The sequence below is a fragment of the Elgaria multicarinata genome, chromosome 2 (genome assembly GCF_023053635.1).
Source record: "Elgaria multicarinata webbii isolate HBS135686 ecotype San Diego chromosome 2, rElgMul1.1.pri, whole genome shotgun sequence".
Lineage (NCBI taxonomy): Eukaryota > Metazoa > Chordata > Lepidosauria > Squamata > Anguidae > Elgaria > Elgaria multicarinata.
In genome coordinates, this window is record NC_086172.1 from 28,522,240 (window position 1) to 28,543,770 (window position 21,531).

At 40.9% G+C, this 21,531-nt stretch overlaps 1 protein-coding gene across 6 annotated transcripts in view; it reads left to right on the plus strand.

Moving 5' to 3' along the window:
- ANKRD44 (ankyrin repeat domain 44) overlaps positions 1–21,531 on the plus strand; it is a 165,073-nt gene that overhangs the window by 99,289 nt on the left and 44,253 nt on the right. For 3 of the 6 annotated variants that reach the window (XM_063116225.1, XM_063116221.1, XM_063116223.1), the window contains exons 8-14: positions 1,669–1,881; positions 3,096–3,174; positions 4,616–4,730; positions 5,926–6,008; positions 8,591–8,708; positions 14,002–14,070; positions 15,744–15,884. In XM_063116225.1, coding sequence (XP_062972295.1) covers positions 1,669–1,881; positions 3,096–3,174; positions 4,616–4,730; positions 5,926–6,008; positions 8,591–8,708; positions 14,002–14,070; positions 15,744–15,884 — 818 coding nt within the window. The remainder of the gene's footprint in view (positions 1–1,668; positions 1,882–3,095; positions 3,175–4,615; positions 4,731–5,925; positions 6,009–8,590; positions 8,709–14,001; positions 14,071–15,743; positions 15,885–21,531) is intronic. The other 3 variants (XM_063116226.1, XM_063116222.1, XM_063116224.1) reach the window with 1 other exon arrangement.

A 21,531-nucleotide genomic window follows, 5' to 3' on the forward strand; every position in this document is an offset into this window, starting at 1 on the left:
GCAGACTTTCTTACATTTTATAGTGTCATTCCCGCAGCTGACTAAATTGATAATCAACTCAGCAATGAACTAGAAAGCTTTTGCCTAGATTGGGGTGGGGAGATGATGGAACATCAAATTTCTCTTTGTTGTTTTGGAGCAATAGACTAACACAGCTTACCGCCTCTGGAAATTCTCATATTATTATTTCTTCTTCTTCTTCCTCTTCTTCTTCTTCTTCTTCTGAATGCCAGTAAAGATCAACCAGTCTTAAGATCCGCCTTGAAGATTTCCATCTAAACATTGTGAGGGGAAGGCACACATTTCTTTAAGAAGCTGTGCAGCACAACTGATTTTTGAAAAAAAATCACATCATGATCTAGATGTTATAAGAAAAGCTGCAACTGCCCAAATATTTCCTTGTTGGGGTAGAGCATACACTCGCACCCACTCCTTATATATGCTAGATGACTTGCATTTTCATTCTTTCTTTAGATAGTGAGCTCCTACTTAGGTTGTTTTATTGAAGCTGTTGCACAAGCATATTGGTGATAGATTAAGAATTATAATTAGTGAATTTCTTTATTTCTTCAGTGATCTTGTTATTTTATTATGTAGTTTCCTGTTTTCATTGCCTTCATTTTTTGAAAATTTATTTCAGATTAAAATAATATTTTGTGAGGGGTGGAGGGAAGGCTCTCTATTGTGTTGTTTATAAGAGAGCAATCCTATGGCCCCTAGACAGTGTCTTGGGTGGGTGGGTGGCATAGGATTGATTGTTTTCTTAGCTATGAAGTCAGAAACCACGCTCCCCACTCCCCCTTGTATCCGTCATGGAGACAACCACGCTGGCTACCTCTCTGCACTCAGTAAATGGAGTGCAGAAATAGGGGGAGGGGGAATTTCCAGGGACAGGGGGTGGGGAAGGAGACTGGGGCATCAGCCATACAATGTTTCTTATTGCCACCCCAGCCTCCTTCCCTCCTGCTCCAAAGGGGTGCTGCTAGATGGGTAAAATTGCCCATCTAGCAGAAATGCAGGGCAGCTCCATCTCCAGACAGCCCCCATTGGATACTCGGCAGCCTCTAAATTCAGGGGCTGCCAACTATTTTCATAGGATTGCACCCTAAATAAATGTAGCAATTCTTATAACATTTATTTCATGGTGTGTGTGTGTGTGTGTGTATTTTTAAGAATCCACTGTGTCACTTATCTTCTTCAAGGAATAGGCATCTTCCACTCTCAAAGGGTCTTCCAGATGAAACTTTTATCATACACGCAGTTGCCTCATTCATGGAATTTAATTTGCAGGGGATGGTTGGGCAGGAGAGATACAGTAGCCTCTTCCATTTGTAACCCCCCCATGTTTTTTCCAAGGGTTGGTGCATCTTTTCTCTTATCGCAGATAAACTGTTAGGGAGGAAAAGATGAAATAGCTCCACAATGCCTTTTGTTTGGTGGCACTAAGAATCCTCCATTTGGAGGATCTCTCTGTCTCTCTCTCTCAAGGGGAGAGTATAACTAATGAAGTATACTGGAGTATATTTTTGTCAATGAAATCAGCTTGCATACAATAACAAGCCATGTCATGCAACTCTCCAGCTGTGTCAACATGCAGTCAGCAGTGGCTTAGGCAACGCTAATGATCTGATGTCTGTAATTTAATTAAATGATCTTGTTTCGTTGTAGATTGATGAAATGAACGTCTATGGAAATACTGCACTTCATATCGCCTGTTATAATGGGCAGGATTCTGTGGCTAATGAGCTGATTGACTATGGAGCGAATGTCAACCAACCTAATAACAGTGGATTCACTCCCCTGCATTTTGCTGCTGCTTCTACTCATGGAGCTCTTTGTCTGGAATTGCTAGTGAATAATGGGGCAGATGTTAACATTCAGGTAAAACAATAAGTTTCACACTTCTTAATTTTGATTGCCTGGACATGATCTCTGCTCCAGTTTGATATTTCTGCAAACTGCAAGTAAATGGAAACAGTGTTAAGATTAGAGAGAGTTGCGCCTCACCCTCTGTTTTGTATTTGGGTGCAGATATTAAAGTACACAATAGGTGTCTGTTTGAAGGGCATGTGAAAAATGGCTCTATTGAGAAAAATAATCTACAGCAATTTTAGCTTAAGTGTTATATAGTCACCTGATTTCTCTTCCCAAATGTTCTTTGGAGTTGGTCACTATTAAAACAATTTTACACATAGGAAACTGAGGGCGTGTCTAGACCTACCTTGTGGAGGGGGGATGATCTCGCGATTTTATGATTGCGAGATCGTCCCCCTCATCTACATGCAGCGTGCGACATTGCGCCAGCCATTTTGGATTTTTTTTTTTTAAAGGAAAAGAAGCACACGAGCGCTTGAACGACTCATGTTTGGTTCTTTTAAAAAAAACACCTCCCCCTCCCCCCCACCCCACCCCCAATGGGCACAAAGCTCCTGAGGAGCTCCGTGCCTGGTTATTTGCGAGGAGCCAGGACAAAACAGCAACAGCGGGCCACACGTCCCGCGGTCACGAGATCATCCTGAGACTGCAGAAAAATTGAAAATTATTATTATTATTATTATTATTATTATTATTATTATTATTATTATTTGTATCCCGCCTTTTGCCCAATGCTAGGCCTCATGGGTAGGGCGATATCCCAGGGCAAGGGAGGGATCTCCCTGCTCCCGGGATGCCCTGTGTGTCATGTGGACGCGCAGGGATGATCCCAGGACGATCACCAGGATATCGCCCGTCTAGCCATGTCTTGAGACAGATGTTGTGTTTTCCTTCAAAGCCTAGTGGAACACAGCGGGGTGGTTTGCAAATCATGATAAGCCATACTGAAAATAAGCCATGCTGCATTGGTTGTTTGGGACTGGCTGGAGCCTTGTAGTGCTGTTAGCAGCGTACAGAGGACATATATTCCTCCCCCACCTTTCCTCTGTATTATACAGTGCTGGGGCTATACCCTTCAGTAGTCAAGGGAATGGTGATGACAGGTTGGATTTATGAACAATCTATAAATGTAACGACAGGTGGCAACCCTGTGGTTCTCAGAATTAATGAACTGTGGTCAATTAGCTGTGGTCATTTTTGGGGTGTTTTGTTTTTGACAGAGTAAAGATGGGAAGAGTCCATTGCACATGACAGCTGTCCATGGGAGATTCACACGGTCCCAAACTCTCATTCAGAATGGTAGGATGGTTATTGCAAATATTGCAAATTTAATGCACTCGCTAGAGGTTTTATTTAGGTTTATTTTATTTCATTCTGAGTTACAGTCCAATGGAAACAAATCTGAAAGATAACATTATTTTACCAATTTCATACAGTTTCATCTTTATTTATGTAAACTATTTATAAGCCACTTCTTTATGAAAGTATTCAAAGTGATGTCCCTGATACAATTGAATTACCAAACAGTGACAAAATACATTAAACAAATGTCCAAATTGAACTTAAAATAGTTGGAAAAAATTGTGGTGATTAAAATGAAATTAGTACCAAAACTAACATATATATTGCCAACATTACCTCTTATTTAACATGAGCAAATGTTTTAAAAAATGGCATTTGATATAACATTTATCTGTAAAACTGGAAGTCCTATCTCTTTATATGGATTCTAATACATAAATAAGACATATAGTGCTCCTGACTTTTTTTCTGGATGGCAGCCAGGTTGATCATAGCTGCTAACTGGAAATCAACAAATCAACTTTCTCTTACCATATGGAAACAGAAAATTTGGGACCTTGCACTACTTGGTAAACTCACTAAATATTTTCAGGTACAAAGAGGCCAAGTAGACATTGACACTTTTTATGGAATATGGTATCCATTTATTGAATTTGCTAACACTGAGAAGAATACATGAATCTCCTAAGAATGCATGAATCTCCTAAGACTTTCCCTCCATGCATCTATAGTTTTCCTGTGACTTTCAGACCCAAATCCAGATGTCTTTTGAGGTGTTAGCTATTCCTCCCAGGTTTGTGTCATTGGCAAATTTTGTAAAGGATTCCTTCCACCCTTCCATGTAAGACATTGAGAAAAATGTCGAAAAGAACCAGGCCCAGGATAGAGCTTGAATCATCCAATTCAAAACTCGCTATAGGTTCTAAAATAACTTTAAAATCAAAAGAAATATCACTTGGAGTGTTGCAAGAGAAAAGTAGAGGTGAACTTGCTAACTGTATGCAGAATTATGTTGGCTAAAAATTAGATAAACATACTTCTGACTAAAAATTGGCTAACGAAGTTATGGGATATCTTGAAGTTGAACTGAGAGGGAAATTATGATAAGTTTTAAAGTCGTATGGTGATCTTTTTGTGTGTTTTGGAGCACTATCAGGAGAGCTAGTATAATGCAAGATCATGGACTCTTAATAACAATTTCTGCTGTACCAACGCAGTGAATGCACAGCTAATGACTTACTTGTACAGTCATACCCTGCCACAAAAAATGTTTGGATTGTGAATGGTGAAAAAACTAAAAAGAACTTGAACCATTTCTTCTTGTGAAGGCTGGTTTTGGGGGCTAATCTGTATTTCTTGCAAGTAATGTGAAATCTCTGATCATTGAATTGCACTTGATCTTTACATGTTATTTTTGTGTTAAAAATGTCATTTCCAGGAGGTGAAATTGACTGTGTTGATAAGGATGGCAACACCCCTCTCCATGTGGCGGCAAGATATGGACATGAGCTTTTGATTAACACCCTAATAACCAGTGGAGCTGATGCTGCCAAGTAGGTCTCTGAAGAACTACTGCTCATAGCTGTCAAATTATATGGATAATTAAAATCAGGATTTTGGGGTGTACCACTTTTTGTCAGTATAGCGATGATGGCATGAGCATTGTTGTGGATATGCTCTCAGATAAGAATATAACATATGGATTCAGTGGCTGCTTTTAAAAGAAGCAGTTTTTAAAAGACCCCTAATTACTGGTAACACCAAATAAATATTGATAAAACCATGGTAGGACAGAACAGCACATGTGTAAATATCATCTACTGAAATAAGTGGGTATTAATACTATTTAATTTCATTGGATTATATCCAATATTTCCAGACTTAATTTAATCATGCATATATATTTTTTGGATTGTAGAACTTGAGAACATTTTCAGTTTTCCTTTCTGTTGGAAAATGAGAAATTATATGGTTTAGATATAGATTTAGAGATGGGGATCAGGAGATGACCCTTTTGAGAATTACAACCTTTTCAGCTTCTTTCTTTGTAAGTTTTAATCTATTCATTGCCCCGCTCTTAAGGTAAAAATGAACATCAGTGAGAGAAAAGGGTTCAGCAATCTGGGTTATCCACTCAAAAATTCTATTACACACTTCAGTGGCCTGTATGTTGATCAAATAAAACACCTCTGCCGATGGCTGAAGTGCCCAGTGAAGTGAAAAGCCTGCTTGGAAGCATTAAGTAGACACCCATGATAAAAGGAAATTAGCTGCCTGGAAGATTGCATCAAAATTTGAATTGCCGTTTGTCAAGATCATATTGTGATTGTCTGAGTGGGCATCATGTAGTAGGAATTTTTGCAGTGGAATTAGGATAAAACAACATTAACAGTAATTAATTAAGGCAATTATGAATAAAAGGATGAAGGAAGAAATAATAAAATGGACAATTGGGTCAGTAGTTGCTTTGTGTAATGCAGGGGGAACTCATAGTAGGATAAAAAGCCAGCTAGCCAATCTGCTTATTTCCAGAGGGAGCATTTTAAGCTGTAGAAAGACATTATGTGATAGACGATCTAAGAGAAGACAGGAATGGTATGATGGGCTGTCTTTTACAATATTTAGAAGATCTTGTCTGAAAGGAACTGTGTTATTGGGCAAGGGCCTCTTTCCCCCTGTACTTTGAGGGAGGTCCGCCTAATTATTGCTAAGTAGTGTTTGTACCAGAAGTTCTTTTGTGTTTTCCAGATGTGGCATCCACCGTATGTTCCCCTTACACTTGGCAGCACTTAATGCTCATGCTGACTGCTGTAGGAAGTTGCTGTCATCAGGTAAGCAAATCCAAAAGAGAATGCCAGGCCCAATGAATGTTGTGAATGAGCTGCTAATGTGCTGTGTATTTATGTTTTTTCCAAGGTTAAAGGCCTCCTGTTCTGCTTCACTTGCATGGTGTAGTTGCATGTGCTTATTTGTGCAAATATTAAACTGTTTGCATGCATATAAAATCCTGTCCTCTGTACTATTGTGCTTGAAGTACACTGAATGATTTTTTTCTTCCTTGGTGGTCATAGAGAATTATTCTTGGAGCCAAAGTTCCCTTGAATTGAATTCTGCTCATGGAATGCTTCTTCTGGCAGAAGGAGAGGAGGCAATTTTGGCCATTTCCCTTTCCCCTCTGCAGCCTTCTGGAAATCTGCTCCAGAGGGGTGAGGGATCCTCCAGAACAGTGCCCTCCAAAATCATTCAAACAGCTCCCCCTTGCTCCACCCTGACACCCTAATCAGCCCTGCCTTCTAAATCTCATTCTCCATAGGCTACTACCATCTATTCCATACTTCCCTCGCTTGGCTGCTAATATTGGCAAACAGCAACTCTCCAAACTGCTTGAAAACTCCATTGCTAATTTAACTGAAATATGAGGTGATGTTGAAGCATTTAGTAGTGGCCATTTGTATGGCAATCCCCCTTCTAAGCTCAACGTTAGATCAATAATTTGTGAACAGTGTGGAGTGTGGCAGGTTGCAGTGGGAACTTGAAAGGGCCAGATAAGGCCCCTGGCTTTGACATGACAGGCCTTTCAAAATTATACTTTCCCATCCTTCCCCTACAGCCCGGTTTACAGGCTTTTACAAATGTGATCGCATTCAGTATCATCCAGTCCTGCGCCTTTGCACAGACCATGGTCTCTTTTTTATGAGGGCTAGGCTATTGGTGTTCCACATTGCCAGATGGTAACATAGTTAACATGGTAGGCTATCTTGTAATGTGAGGACAGTCACTGTGTTCTGAAATGTAGCTTCCCTTCCCTATAGCTCCCCTGAGAAAAATGTGTCATGTGAAATACCCCACAATTGTTTGATCTGTCTGTATGTTTAGAAAATTGTCAAAATATCATTTACCCACCCACTTTTGAAGTATGAAAAGAAATGCTTGGTTTAATTTAAAGTAGACTTGCAGCTTGCCTGTCTCTTGGGAGACGGGTATCACTCAATTTATTTGACAGTTTAGTGCTAATTTTAAAAGCTATGGGGCTAAGGAAAGACAATCTTTTCTCACTCCTGTATTTACAGACATTTTTAGCAGCCTAGCTGTATCCTTAATTTTAAGACCATCAGCACTAAAATGGCCATATTGGCAGGATGGAACTGGGCAGCTGCAGTACAAGAGTGGGAGAAGCCTATGATATGTCTACCTAAATTAGGGCTAAACTACACAATACATCAAATATATAGCATGCAAGTTATCCTCTCTTTCTTTCCTTTACTTAGAAGTAAGCCCACAGGGCCCCAGTCTGTATCAGCATTGTTGCACGGGGGTAGGAGAGGTTTAAACCTTCGCCTCCCACTTACTTGTTTTTCTAAATTATCTCCCCCTCCCGAAACAGGAAATAACCCTTAATGAACCTTATTAATTTATAGAAGTGGTGACAGTAGTGTTGTTATTATTATTATACACATGTGGATTTGTGTAGTAAAGTGTTTGAGTAGCCTTGTCCTTTTTTTCTTTTAAAATAACTACATGAATGTTTGGGATAAACTGAGGAAGCATCTATCGTTGATTAATTTTTTTAAAAGTCCCAACACTCCACAACCTCTTCAAACCATTCCAAAAAGGCCCGAGAAGAAATTGTCTGCTCAGCAGTCAATCCAGTCAATATAGTGTCATAGTTCTTTTTCAACAGTGCTGGGGTTGATACAAAAACATACCATCTCTAACACAGTAGCACCAATTGAGCTTCTGGGGAGAGGGATGTTTAGAATTTGGTCAGAGTACCTAAAAATCCCTTTATTTCAAGGAAAGAAAAAGGAAAGAACCCTTTCCCTAAGCAACAGAAAAACATAAACACATATGTATCATATACAAAAAGAGGCAGAAAGAAATCACAATAATTGTCGTCTCCATTTTGCCATTTCCCAAGGACTACCTCCCTTTCACAATAGTGGATTTTTACCACGTTCTTGCTGCAATAAACTTTCACTGCTTTCCATAAGACGTATTTGCATTTTCCTAGAAAGTTACCCTTTCTTACCCCTATGCAAAATCTAAAGCCATCAATAAATAAAAATCCCATTTGATGCATGCTGAGGTAATCTCTGTAGCTCCCTTGTTTTCCTCTCAGAGCTTTCTGCCTTCATGCCCTGCTGTCAGTTCTCTCTCGATAGCAATCTGCCTCATAAATGCCTGCTGCATGATTTAAATACTTATATAGCACAGGGCTGAATGTGAAAATAGATTCTTTTTGACTTTACGGTGCTTCTTTATGTAGCTGCCAAGCTTGAGCAGCCACTGTCCGTTTCCATGACAACCTCTTGCTGACTACAGTTGTGTCTGCATTCTGGGTTTTTTTCCCCTCCTTCTTTTTTCTGACTAACTGATTTTTCTGTCTCTGCAATGTTTCTTGCGGTTTAACTAGGACAAAAGTATAGCATAGTGTCCTTGTTTAGTAATGAGCACGTGCTGTCTGCAGGCTTTGAAATAGACACCCCAGATAAATTTGGAAGAACGTGCCTCCATGCCGCTGCTGCAGGAGGGTGAGTAGTTTTGAAATTATAATTGCAAAGTTCTATGCAATTTTAGTTCTGTGGTCTCTCCGCAAAAGAATTTGTTCCAAATAAGGAGTAGCCAACTAACATAAAAACTTTGCTTACAAGGACGGTATTTTGTATGGCACTGGCTGTACGCATGCACACACAGCGTTTGAGGAAAAACAGTTCTCTGTACTTGACAAATTCTGTGCTTGTTTTCTTGGGCCAAGCTGATATCACTGTTCTGCTATCACACATTGTTTTTTCTTCTCTCATTCAAGTCTTCCTCCCATTTTTGGTCATTGTATTCCCAAGCAATCATGTGTGTGCTAGACCTCACAATAAATTTGTCTGACTACCTAAGTAATCTGGGAAAATTAAAAGATGTGAGACCTGAGGAACCATATCTTCCTCCTATCCCTTTGTTTGTACATATACAGAAAAAGGCAAGCTTTTTCTGCCACAGTAAGCCCTCCCATTGCTTCTCAACAGGCAGCTAGTTTAATATGTAAAATTTTCCCACAGCTGAGAACAGTGGCTGCTGCTCCCATATCATGTGACAAGAGAGCGGCCACCATGAACTGAGCTGTGTGGTACTATGGAAGAGACCAGAGTTGAAGCCAGGAACGCTTTGTCTGCATGGGTGCTTTCAGATGCGTACACTAGACTAGGAACCACAGTTTATTTAGGAACTACACTCTTACAGCATGCCTACTTAATTCAACTCTGGATTGGAGTAAAAATTAATAATAAATGCCCCTGCATTAGAGGACATAATATCTTCCCCCGCAGAAGTGGTAGTAAACAAGCACCTGGCACAATGTTTCTTTCTGTCACATTCAGGCCAGACCAGACAAGCCTACTTTTTGTTCTTTAATGTAGGCCAACTCGTAAATTAGCGTCCGAGAAAACAAGTTGCCAGACGGGGGAGAAAATAATCTTCATCCCACAGCCAGTTCTCTTCTTTTAATGGACTGTGCCTTCCCCTTGTATCAAAGACCAGCAGTAAAGCAAGACTTAACATTTACAGTTCCAGAATTTATGCGTATCAGCTTGTTTTAAAGCATGAGAGAGAGAAAAACAAGCAACAAATATCGAGATGCAGTTCTGATGGCCAAGAGACTGAGGGTACTTCCAGACGGATGGTTCCTAGTGCTACCAATCAAAAGATTGAGGATGCTTACAGATAAGCTTTTATTGTGCCAGCACCCTGCCTCATTCACAGAATTTTATTTGTGGGGGTGGGATGGGGTGTGTGTCCAGACATCATGATCTTCCACTTGTAACTCTCCCATATTTTCCCACTGCTGCTTCCTTCCTTTTTCTTATCACAGAAAATCCATTAAGGTAAAAAGATGGCATTGCTGCACAATGCTTTTTGATATGTAGCACCAGGCCCCTCCATCTTCAAACATCCATTGTGTCAATATTCTGCTCTTTCTTTCTTAATGGATATTCAACAGCAAGCAAAAAATGGAAGAAGGAACGGGAAAACACAGGAGGGTGACAAGTAGAAGATGACAGCGTCTGGACTAGGGAATAGAGATCTCACTGGGTACACGCCCATGGGTTCGCCCCACACCTCCAGCCCTGCGCAGAGGATCCTCCCAAGCTCTTGGCAAAGTGCACTTTCTGGGGTCCATTAGCATGACCGGGGGAATTTTACACATTCTGGGCCCCCCAGAAAGCACTCTTGGCCTTCCCCGCACACTAGTCGGGGCCTTAAAGGCCCTCTTAATACATGGTTGAGGGCCTTTAAAGCCCCGGTTGGCACGGGGTGGGAGAGAACATGAATTCTCCAAGGCTGGGGAAATCACATATTTTCCCCCTCCACTCTAATGGCACCATTAGAGTGAAGGGGAAAAATACGTGATTTCCCCAGCCTTGGGGAAATTGCGTTCCTCCTTGCTGATGGGTGCCTTAAAGGCCCTGTTAATAACGCCTTTAAGATACGGGGGTGGGAGAGAGAAATGCAATTTCCCCAAAGCCTAGAGTGGAGGGAGAAAATATGCAATTTCCCCAGCCTAGGGGGAATTGTGTATTTTACCCTGCTGAGTTAATGGCAGCTGCCATTAACGCAGCAGGGGAAAAAGACAAAGGGGGCACAGATCAGGGTGGAACAGCGCCTGATTGCTCTTGAAAGCTCGAGACCAGTCAGGCATGGGCCTGTCCTGGCGCTGGGTGCATCCTTCTGGGTCTGTGGGGGCTGGACACAGGGGTGTCCACTGCCCTCGTGGGCCCAGGCAGGTTCTTGCCCCAATGCTAGTCTGGACCCCTTGTAAAATTCCATGAACGAGGCAGGGCGATTGCACAGTAAAAGCCTCATCTGGAAGCATCCATACTGGATAATGAGAAAGCATGCAGACTTAATTCCATCTGTTATATTTGAAATAATCACTGCATCCAGTTGATTCCAAGATTCCTTAGTATTTTCAAGACACCTCTCACCAGGAATTTCTTCTGCATGTCATAAAAATACTGCATTGAAAGGGAGCTGAGATTTTCTGGAAAGCTCTCTTTCATTGCAATAGCATTTGTGCAGAAGGACTTCCTGGTAGAAGGTGCCCTTAATGTACTAAGAAATCTTGAAATTAATAGGGTGAAATGGTTATTTCTGATTAAACAGATGGGATTTCAAGTGCTTCCAGACAATTTTTTTATAGTGCCATTGCCCTATCTCATCCTTTTTTCTTACCACAGAAAATCTGTTAAGGAAAAAAAGACAGAATTGCAGCGCAATGCTTTGCCATTGGCAGTGTGAGGAGTCTTCTGCCCGGAACCACCCTACATTTGTTAAAAAAGTGTGCAACGTTATTTATATAATTAACAACAGAACTTTTTTTTAAAAAAAATGATCAGGAAAAACCCTGGTTTCTTCATTGGCATGTATCACAGCCTGGAATACCAAAAACGTAAAATACTTGACTGTTAGTGGCTGTATGTTTAAAGTAGGTAGCAGAGCAATTCTAAATTGTGTCAGGGTTGAGTGCAGTAGATGTACCACCACAGGCCAAGCCCTGCTGGAAAGGTGGATCTTTGAATTTTAAATCCTCCCCCATTGAAAACAATGGGGAAAATTAGCTGCTGTAGCTGAAGGGTCCAAATTAGGATTTTGCAGAAGAATGGAGTGGCATTAGATTCGGTGTATCCAAAGCTTACTTTTCCCCACTCCTGCTTCATTTGGAATGTCCTGTTTTGGGGGCCTTACATCAGATACTGCTGGCTCCTTCCATTTACTGTCAGTGGGGGCCTCTGGAGCAGCACAGCTCCTCTCCACTGGTGGAGGCTGGCAGAGGGGCACAGCCAAATCCCAACCCTCTCCAGCAGGCAACACGAGAGGGTTCGGATTACACTGTAAACTTCTGATGGCTGATTCTAAAGTATCTTTAGGGTTGCAATCCTACACTCGCTTACCTGAGGGCAAGCCCCATTGAACTTAATGGAACTTACTTATTTCTGAGTAGAAGTATATATAGGATTTCATTGTAGGGTAGTGGGTAGAAATCAGAGTATCCAGTATCAGAGTCATTAGGCCTACATATGTATATTAGTTGCTGGGGAACATGAGCAGGAGGGTGTTTTTACACTCACTTCCTACTTCTGGGGTTCCCATGGGCAGCTGGATAGCCATTGTGTGAACAGAATGCTGGACTAGATGGACTCTTGGTCTGATTTAGATTTTATGGTATGGTTTTAATTTTGTATGTGATTGGTTTACTTTCTTGGGCAGCCTATAAATATAATACACAAACAAATAAATGCCTCATTCTGCTGGTGTAATATATTATCCTGAGATGAATTTTAAGCAGTGGATCATCTAATACACCTCCTTTTCCTAAAAAAGGATAATCTACTCCTAAAGCATCTTGAACAGATGTGTCTTCAAGACTTTTCTATTTGTTTTTATTTTTGTGAACAGGATAATATATACTCCATTGTTCTGGGCTGCTAATGCTGTGCCCAATCCTCCAAAACCATTCAGCATTCATTTTGTGCAGTGGTTGTGAATGAACATAGGTTAAAGACAGAAAATAATTTTCTGGATTTCAGTTCATCCCTACTTTTGGGTTTTCTGTGGACATCTGGTTGGCTGCTGTGTGAACAGAATCCTGAACTAGATGGACCATTGGTCTGATCTGGCAGTGCTCTTTCTATGTTCTTATGGAAGCATTGGACAATATTAAACACATATTTCTCTACTTAGTAGAGTACGCTTAAGCTTTAAACACTTAAATGGAGCCCAAGTGCCACATTAAAGATACGATGATGATGATGATGATGATGATGATGATGATTATTCTGCTGCTCCCAGTTTGTGGAATGGCTTGCCGTGAGAGAGAGTCGTCATCTTAACAGTCTTCTGGAATTTAAGAAAGCCATAAAGACTCATCTCTTCCGGCAGGCCTACCAAGTTGAATTTTAAGATGCCGTTTTAATAATGTGCTGCTTTTAATAATGTCTTAGTTTTAAATGTTTTAATTAGTTATATTATTTTATGGTATTTGCATTTCTGTTGTACCCTGCCTCGATCCAGAAGGAGAGGCGGGTAACAAATAAATAAATAAATATATTATTATTATTATTATTATTATTATTATTATTATTATCTATGCCTGGAAAAAGACAATAATTTTTAAAAGAGTTGAAGATGGTATAATAGATGCATTATTTTCAGTCGTGTATGCTGTTTTTGTGTGTCACATGATTGTCTCCGGTTTTCTGGTGTTTTGAAGCTCTGCAAAACCTGCAAACAAAAACTACAGTGGGATGTGTGTGCATACCCTGTTAATAATGCATATATCATACTACTCTCTGCAAAAGCTATTCTCATTATGAGCCAAATGTTTCCTAATATTGAACAGTCCTTATGGGTTTCTTTTGCTCTTTTTCTTTTAAATGTTTTAATGTGGGAAGCTTTGACAGCATGGCATCCTTGGACATTTCTTGATTACATTCATACTGCCTATAAATCAGAAGGCTGAGCATTGAAATCCACAGAAGAAAAGGGCTTCTGAGTCCCTTCTTTTTCCAATTGCTGACACCTAAAACTCTGATGGAGTTTACAAATACAAGCTCTTGTACACACTGAAAGAGGCTTTCTGGTTTATAGTGATTCATGCTGACTGATTCAGAAGAACTTCCAAGGTTCTCTGTATATTTATAAACTGTTCTCTCACGTTTCGCTTTTACTGCATGTTTTAGTTAGCTCTTCCTGAATGGCTAGCAGTGGAACTTTTTTTCATCAACATGAAGTCACTATTTTTTTTTCATGCTTTCTTTTCTTTCCTTGTCTTTTCAGTAATGTTGATTGTGTGAAACTCTTGCAGAGCAGTGGAGCAGATTTTAATAAAAAGGACAAATATGGAAGGTTTGTAACTTATTAAACGTTTAAAAGGTTGGTTGAGAGACAAGATATCAGCTTTGTGATACAGGAGTGTAACAAACCAAGATAAGGGTTGTTCATCCTTCTCTGCCAAACCTGCATCCCTGAAACCCACAAAATGCAGTATGTCATTGCCAACATGTTTTTGCCCAGATCTAGAATGCCACACAGAAATATTCTTCCTCCAAATCTTAAATCAACCCTGACTGACTAGTTTTGGCCCAGTTTCATAGGGCTGGCTTGAGATATCTCTCTCTCTCTCTCTCTCCCCACCCCTCTGTATCAAGAGACTGAGGTTCTAAATTATGAAATATTATCTACCCTGTGTGCCATTTTTTGTAGGAAGGCCAGATATATAAAAAATATTTTAACAGATTTTTTTGTATGGGTGCAAACTGTACGACTTAGGGAGAAGTAGTATCAATGGCTGTATTTTGCTATGGGACTAATCCTTTCTTATATCTCTGCTTGAATAGGATACGAAATAGGCATTCCCTGTAGTATCTTGCTGCCTGAAGTGCAGTGCCAAACAAAGACAGGTGCAAACTACATTAACTATGTTTTTGTTCTTTCGCTTTTAAAAACAACCCATGGCTTATTTTTTCTCCTTTTCAAATACAGTTTGGGTCCTTGGGCTCTAGGGTTATTTTGCTGTAAATGGCGTCAGTGTGCTAACTTAAAAGAGGATCTTGCCATCTACCCTGTATTCATTTTTTCATTGCTGAGTAGACTGGCTCTAGCGCTTTTCCTGGCCATGTGTGCTTCTGGATGGAACATACTTTTCACAAGTCTTAGTGGGGGTGCTTCCAGACAAGGCATTTATTGGGCAATCACCCTGCCTCATTCACAGAATGTTGGGTATTTCCAGACGATGTCATTTCTCCACCATTCTTCAGTCCTTTTTCTTTCCACAAAAGATCCCTTAAGGAGGAAAAGAAAGAATAGCTGCACAATGCCTGTTGTATAATAGTGCTAGGAGCCCTCCACCTGGAAGTATCCCTGGTAGGAAAATGGCTAGGTCCTTATTTAGGCAGCTCAGGGGTTGAGCTTTATTAAAAAACAAAAACAAAGAGGAATCCTCTTCTATGTTGTGCCTGTCTAGTCCCGTCCATCCCCTGCCCCAAATAGGTTCTGCTCCTCCCCCAGCCAATCCCAGGGACATTCTAAAGTTCTAGCCAGGGAGCCGGTGCTTCTACCCTCTCCCCTTGAGAATTTTTTTAATCACAATTTTCACAGCTTCTGCATGCATTGAGGGATGGATGAGCACCTTCCAGCCAGGTTCTCTTCTGACTATAGTGACAACAGCAGCTCAGGGACCTTTATTTGTAGCGTTTATCTTCACGTCAGACTTTAGTTAATATTTTTTCCTATTATTTTCCTTAGGCCGAGAGACTTTATGGTTTCTTCCTTTCGTTGACTAACATCTCATATCCTTTCGTTCATTTCTTTTTCTTCCTCCCATTCGCTTGCATTTTCCACGTGCCGATTTCTAATCTTCACGGCAGGAGGAGGAATATGTTCTGCATTCAATTAAATAGCTGCTATTGTTACCTCGAAATGGGTTCTCCCTATAGTATGTTGCTGTCAGGAGTAGTTAATGTAATGCATGCCGTTACTCAAGTCGCATCTGAGCTAATATGGTTCTATTTATTTTTCAGGACACCTTTGCACTATGCAGCTGCAAATTGTCATTTCCAATGTATGGAGACACTGGTGACCACAGGGGCCAATATTAATGAAACAGATGACTGGGGACGAACGGCTTTACACTATGCTGCTGCCTCAGACATGGACAGAAAGTAAACAAGCCTATTTGTATTCCTTGTTCCTACTTCATTGCTAAGCGAGTGTCATTTCTATTCTCTTCATGCAACAGTCTCATTTAAGCAAAATGACACCCGGAACCAAAAATATTCCTTTTCTCTTTATGTATACTGGAATTGCTTTGAATATCTGTCCCCTCCTGCATATTGAGTCAGCTCTGCAGCTGCATCATTTCTTTCAAGTTGCTGATACAACACAAATGTATCAGCTTGGACTGTTTCTCGTACCATTTCTCCATATTTTTGTTCCTTCCAAAGGTAGGACCTCACATTGTTGTGTGTGGTATGTAAACAAGTTAGAACCATTTTGGATTTCATAAGCGTGTTAGGAAAGCCAGATCTTTCTCGTGTGGACAGAATTAAGAGTGACTCCTGTTACTCGAGAAACGCACTGGATTGATTGGATCCAGGCTTGCACTCTATGGAGTTCCATTGGAGGGAGCGGTCAGGTTGACAATTGTTGTGATTTCTCCTTCCTACTGCATTTCTTTGAGCCCCCTGAAAAGCTGTTCTGGAGTTTTGGGGAGCCCTCAGTGATAGCCCTTGTGGGCTGTAATGAGAAAGGGGAATTGGCTCCTCAGCTAAAAGGTCTTCCAGAGTGGCTTACGTGCAACCAGTAAAACAAGATGGTCCCTGCCCGTAGGCTTACAATCTAAAAGTGCAAAACATACTATGAAGAGGGGATGGGAAGGGAAGAAGAAGAAAAATCAGTATCCTTTTAGGAGGGCTGGTGGAATGGTCCTGCTTCTCCTCTCCTCTCCCTCTGTACAGCCTGCTAGAATGGCTGATGGTGGTGACAGTGGAAGGAGGGAGGACCATCACCATCCCTTTCCTCCAGTGGAAAACCTCCACTGGATCCTCGTTACTTCTGCAAATGGAAGAAGCCCTTCCATTCGCACCGGAGCATATCTGGACCCAACCCATAGTAAAGGGCCTACTCAGTATAAATAAATAAATATAGGTGGAGTTCCTATACACTGCTGCTCTTCTCAAAAGGAGAACACAAATGGATAACCAGAGGCTGCATAGGAGCATAGACAACTGCCTTATGGTGAGCCAGACCACTGGTCCATCTTGCTCATTATTGCCTTCCCCAACTGGCAATAGCTCTCCAAGGTTTGAGACTGGAGTTTTTCCAGCCCTACCTAGAAATGCTGGGGATTGAACCTGTGTCCTTTTGCCTCCAAAGCTTGTGCTCTGTCACTGAGCTATACTTACGCCCCCTCTCCCCCCCTGCTGGCTATTTCAGACTGATGGCAACAAAGATTATTCAATAACCAGACAATCAAGATCTATCAGTGAGGGTTGTCCCTTGAATGAAGTCTCCTCTCTTAAATACGAACCCAGTGTGGTTTTAGAAATATATAGTATACCTGGAGGCTTAGCAGTATCAAATTAAACTGTCTGCATCAGAATGCTCTGTCATATAGGGACATATTATATTTTTCATTTCAAGAGAAGGTAGCAGGATTTGGCAGTATGGTAAAATTAAAATATCCCCCTGGTGCTCTTCATCAAACCTCATCTAGTGACGATATCTCTTCCTTTTCCACATAATACTTAGTCACAGCTGGGATGAATTTCTACCTTTGTAGCCTGCCATGTTGCATTATATCAGAGGATTTGATCATTATCTCTCTGCCTGTGATGCTCTTGTCATCATAACATGATACTTTATACCTAGTTTGTTGAAGACTCCAACTCAGAGCTGAGGATGTTCCTGAGAATAAGGTCTCCAGCAAAGATATTCTTGAAAACTATGCCATTGAATGAATTATTCATCTATCCATCCATCTAAATTGGTTCTTAGAATGTGAATATTAAAGAATATAGGAAAACACACATCTCAGTTTGGGATGGGACAGATTTCCATGATATTAAGACAGAACAGATTTTTAAAGGGGGAAAAGAAAGGAAATGTATAAATTTGTGATCTTTAAGGGTTGTTTCATGTATTACATATTAGTAAATATGTATTTGGCACCACTTGCACATATGACAGACAGCTGCCCCAGTCACAGCTCTCATGGCATATACACCTTTTTGACATATGAGACTGATAACATTCATGTGCTGTGCTTGCACATGCTTCTGTTCTATGGGTACACGTAAAATGTTTAATGTGTAGCTGTAAAGGTGATGGGGGCTTTAGAAACTAGAACCAGTTACCTTTTTCAGTCAAGTGTTTATAAACAAAAATATTGTTAAATGGTCTTCAAAGTATATTGTAGCAGAGTTTTTATCTCACTTAACTGGGCCATTTCACTGTAGTGGCTGAGTGAATGGTATGGTTCCTGTGTTTTCTACTGTCCCAGAACCTTTCTACAAGAGGCTTTTATTGTACGCTCAAGATTGCTCACTCACGGTAGTTCACAGATCCTTTACATGACGTCACCCTCCTCCAGGGCCTGTTCTGCACTTTGCAACCATTTCTCCAGCTTTTTTAGATTAAGGAATTATTTAAAAATGACGGAATGAAACTATTGTGTAATTGCACAATTCTGCTATACCACAGCAATGTCTAGTGGTTGTTAATGAAACCTATGGAAAGGCAGAGAAAGAAAAACTCTGGTGGAAATCATGTGCAAAGGATCTGAACTTAATTCCTCAAAGAATCCAGAAGCAGAAGAAGCCTTGGTAAATGTGCAGGTTGAAAGTCTCATGTAGAAAAGTCCCCAGTGTTCTTATCAGCTACAGAATCTGCCGGAGCCATAAACAGCATTCCTTGGTGCTTAGGATCTAAGACTATGCCTTTTTGAAGGTACAGTTCCGAAGTCAGAAATACTGAACTTAAGAGTGCTTTTTCTTGATCTTTTCTGCCTTTCTTCATGGACATCACAGGCTTCATATTCCTACTAACTTATTTACTGTGGGTTGGATCCAGACTTGCCCAACTGAGAACAGAAGGGCTTCTTCTGTTTGTAGAATGAAGCAGGATCCAGTGGAGGCTTCCCACTGGAGGAAGAGGGCAGGGTGGCAATATTCTCTGGTTCTCCCGTCAGCCCCCAGTGCCATGTCCCACGCTGTTCCAGAGGGTCTCCTGAGCCCCTGGAACACCAGGGGAGGGGCTGCTGGGGACTTGCGAGGGAGGAAGAACTTAGAGAAATTCACAACTCATCCCCCTTTATCCTGCACCAACAGAACTATGCTGAGCACAAGTCTGCATCCAACTCAATACCTTTGAACACTGCAGGCTTGGACACTGGAACTAGGGAGCCAGTTATCTGTGAGAAAATGCTTCTGGACTGAAGTCAAGATTTCTGCTAATGAAACAGAATAATTCATACTTTAAAAGCCATAAACTTCACATCCTCTTTTCTTCTGTTCTATTCTGAGGGCAAGTAAGGACATCCTGAACTCTGTGGAAAAATTCTGCCTGAACAGTCTTGCTACTAGTGGCATGAACTGCCATGGAGTTAAAATAGACGGTACTGGGAAGACATCTCCCCCTGGTAGATGAACTAGATATACTGTAGGTTAAACATTAATATCATAAAAATTGCCTTGCTGGATGAGACCATGGTCTATATTGTCCAGGGTGCTGTTTCCAGCAGTGGTCAGCCAGAAGCTTCACAATTTATAAAGGTAGTTGAGGAAGATTTCAATGAAAAGTGTTTTCATGTCTGAGGACAGGATGTTTGGACGAATGACTCAGTGGATCACACACTCACCCAAACTCTGATTTTCAGTACTGAAGTCATACATGAGTCCAGAACACCTGGGTTAGCAAAAAAATTGCAGCAAATGCAAAATACCATGACATCTCTTTTCCCTGTTAATGAAACTCCTGATGAAGTGATTAATTTATGATAGGGATAATCAGCTTCTATGTTTCTAGGAGTCACTCTCTTCTCTAAACAGTCGTCTTGGGGAGGGAAATATATTTTATTGTATAACCCAACCCCTTCAAGGGGGAAGGGAGAACATAATAAAGGTGACACTACTTACTAGCAAGAGCTTGAGACATAACCATCCATGATTTAAGATAATATTTTTTTTAATTTTTTTTATTTAAGGATTTTTATGCCGCCATTCAGCCAAAAAAGGCTCTCATGGCGGCTTACAAAAGTATTTCTTGACAGTCCCTGCCCACAGGCTTACAATCTAAAAGACATGACACAAAAGGAAAGGGGATTGGGAGGGAGGAGGAGGAGGAGGGAAAGGAAAGCAAATTCAGGCACTACAATCTTAGTTGGAAAGTTCAGCAGTTACAGGTGACAGCAGGAGGGAGGGGGCTCTCAGCTGGAGCTGGACCCAGGCACGGTGGAGAGGTGCCTGGCTGCTGCTTTCTCCCTCACTCTAAATTATTATTTAGATTATTATTATTTAAATACTAAATTATTATTAAATTTCCATTGATTCTGAATAGTTATGAAATGTAATGAAACCTTGTCTGAAGTATACGTGATGTTTGCAGTTCTATTATACTTCAAACAAAATATCATAGAATCACAGAATCATAGAATAGTAAAGTTGGAAGGGGCCTATAAGGCCTCAAACATAGCTATGTTAAAGGTTGCCAACTTTCTACCTGAAATACTCTTTTAGGTATTGATTAAAATGCCACGTACATTTAAATAATAATATTTGGTTGTTCTATATATGTGAACCACTGTGTATACATATGCTGTGAAGCTTTTAGAAGTTTTCAAACATGTTAAACCATTCAGAACCTTCTGGGCACAAGCTGCAATTAGAAATGAACGAACCAACTTGATAGGAATTTAAGTAGACTACAGTGTCTTTGTAAAACATGTGGATTTAAATAATAGTGCAACATTAATGAGAGAGTGTAATAATGCTTGTTTGGTTGGTCCACCTGGTGGTAGCAATCTTAAATTGATTTATAAAAGGCTGCTCTGTTGAGCCGGAAGAAAAACAGGAAGTAGCTATAATAATAATATTATATAGTCAACGAGGTGACTGATTAATGTAATATGTTAACAAGCAGATTGTCTTAGCAATAATGTCAATAGCCCTAGCACCCCAAGTCAGTGTTAAAAGCTTAATAAGGTATCATATTTGGACATTGTTCTCGTTACTCTTTTTGTAAGATAGATGAGCTTAATGCTGCTATCCTAAAAGCAGTAAATCCTAAGCTTGCATTGTGGAAGTGTGTGTGTGTGTGTGTGAGAGAGAGAGAGAGAGAGAGAGTCAGAGAGTCAGAGTCAGGCTTACAATCGAAAAGTTACAACACTAAGGCCTTAGCTAGACCTACCTGTTAGCACGCGACGGAGGATGGAAGATCTCACAATGTGTTTATCGCGAAATCCCTCCTCTGTTTACATGCGACACGTGACGACCTCAGAAGGAGAGGCGTTGCGCCCGCCGTTATTTTTAATTAAAATTAAAAGTAATTTTCCCCTTTCCCCCCATCCTACTTCCCGATGGGCGCAGCTCCCAGCTCCTTGCAAGGAATCACGAGGAGCCAGGTTAACCCGCGGCGCCCGGCCACACATTCTGCAGTCTTGGGCTCAGCCCGAGACCACGGAAAAACCGGGGATAAAGGGGAGGGCGAGATCTCAGGGCAAGGGAGGGATCATCCCTCCCTGATCCCGGGATCCCCTGTGCACAGGGATGCACAGGGATGATCCCAGGGATCACCCCGGGATTTTGCCCCATC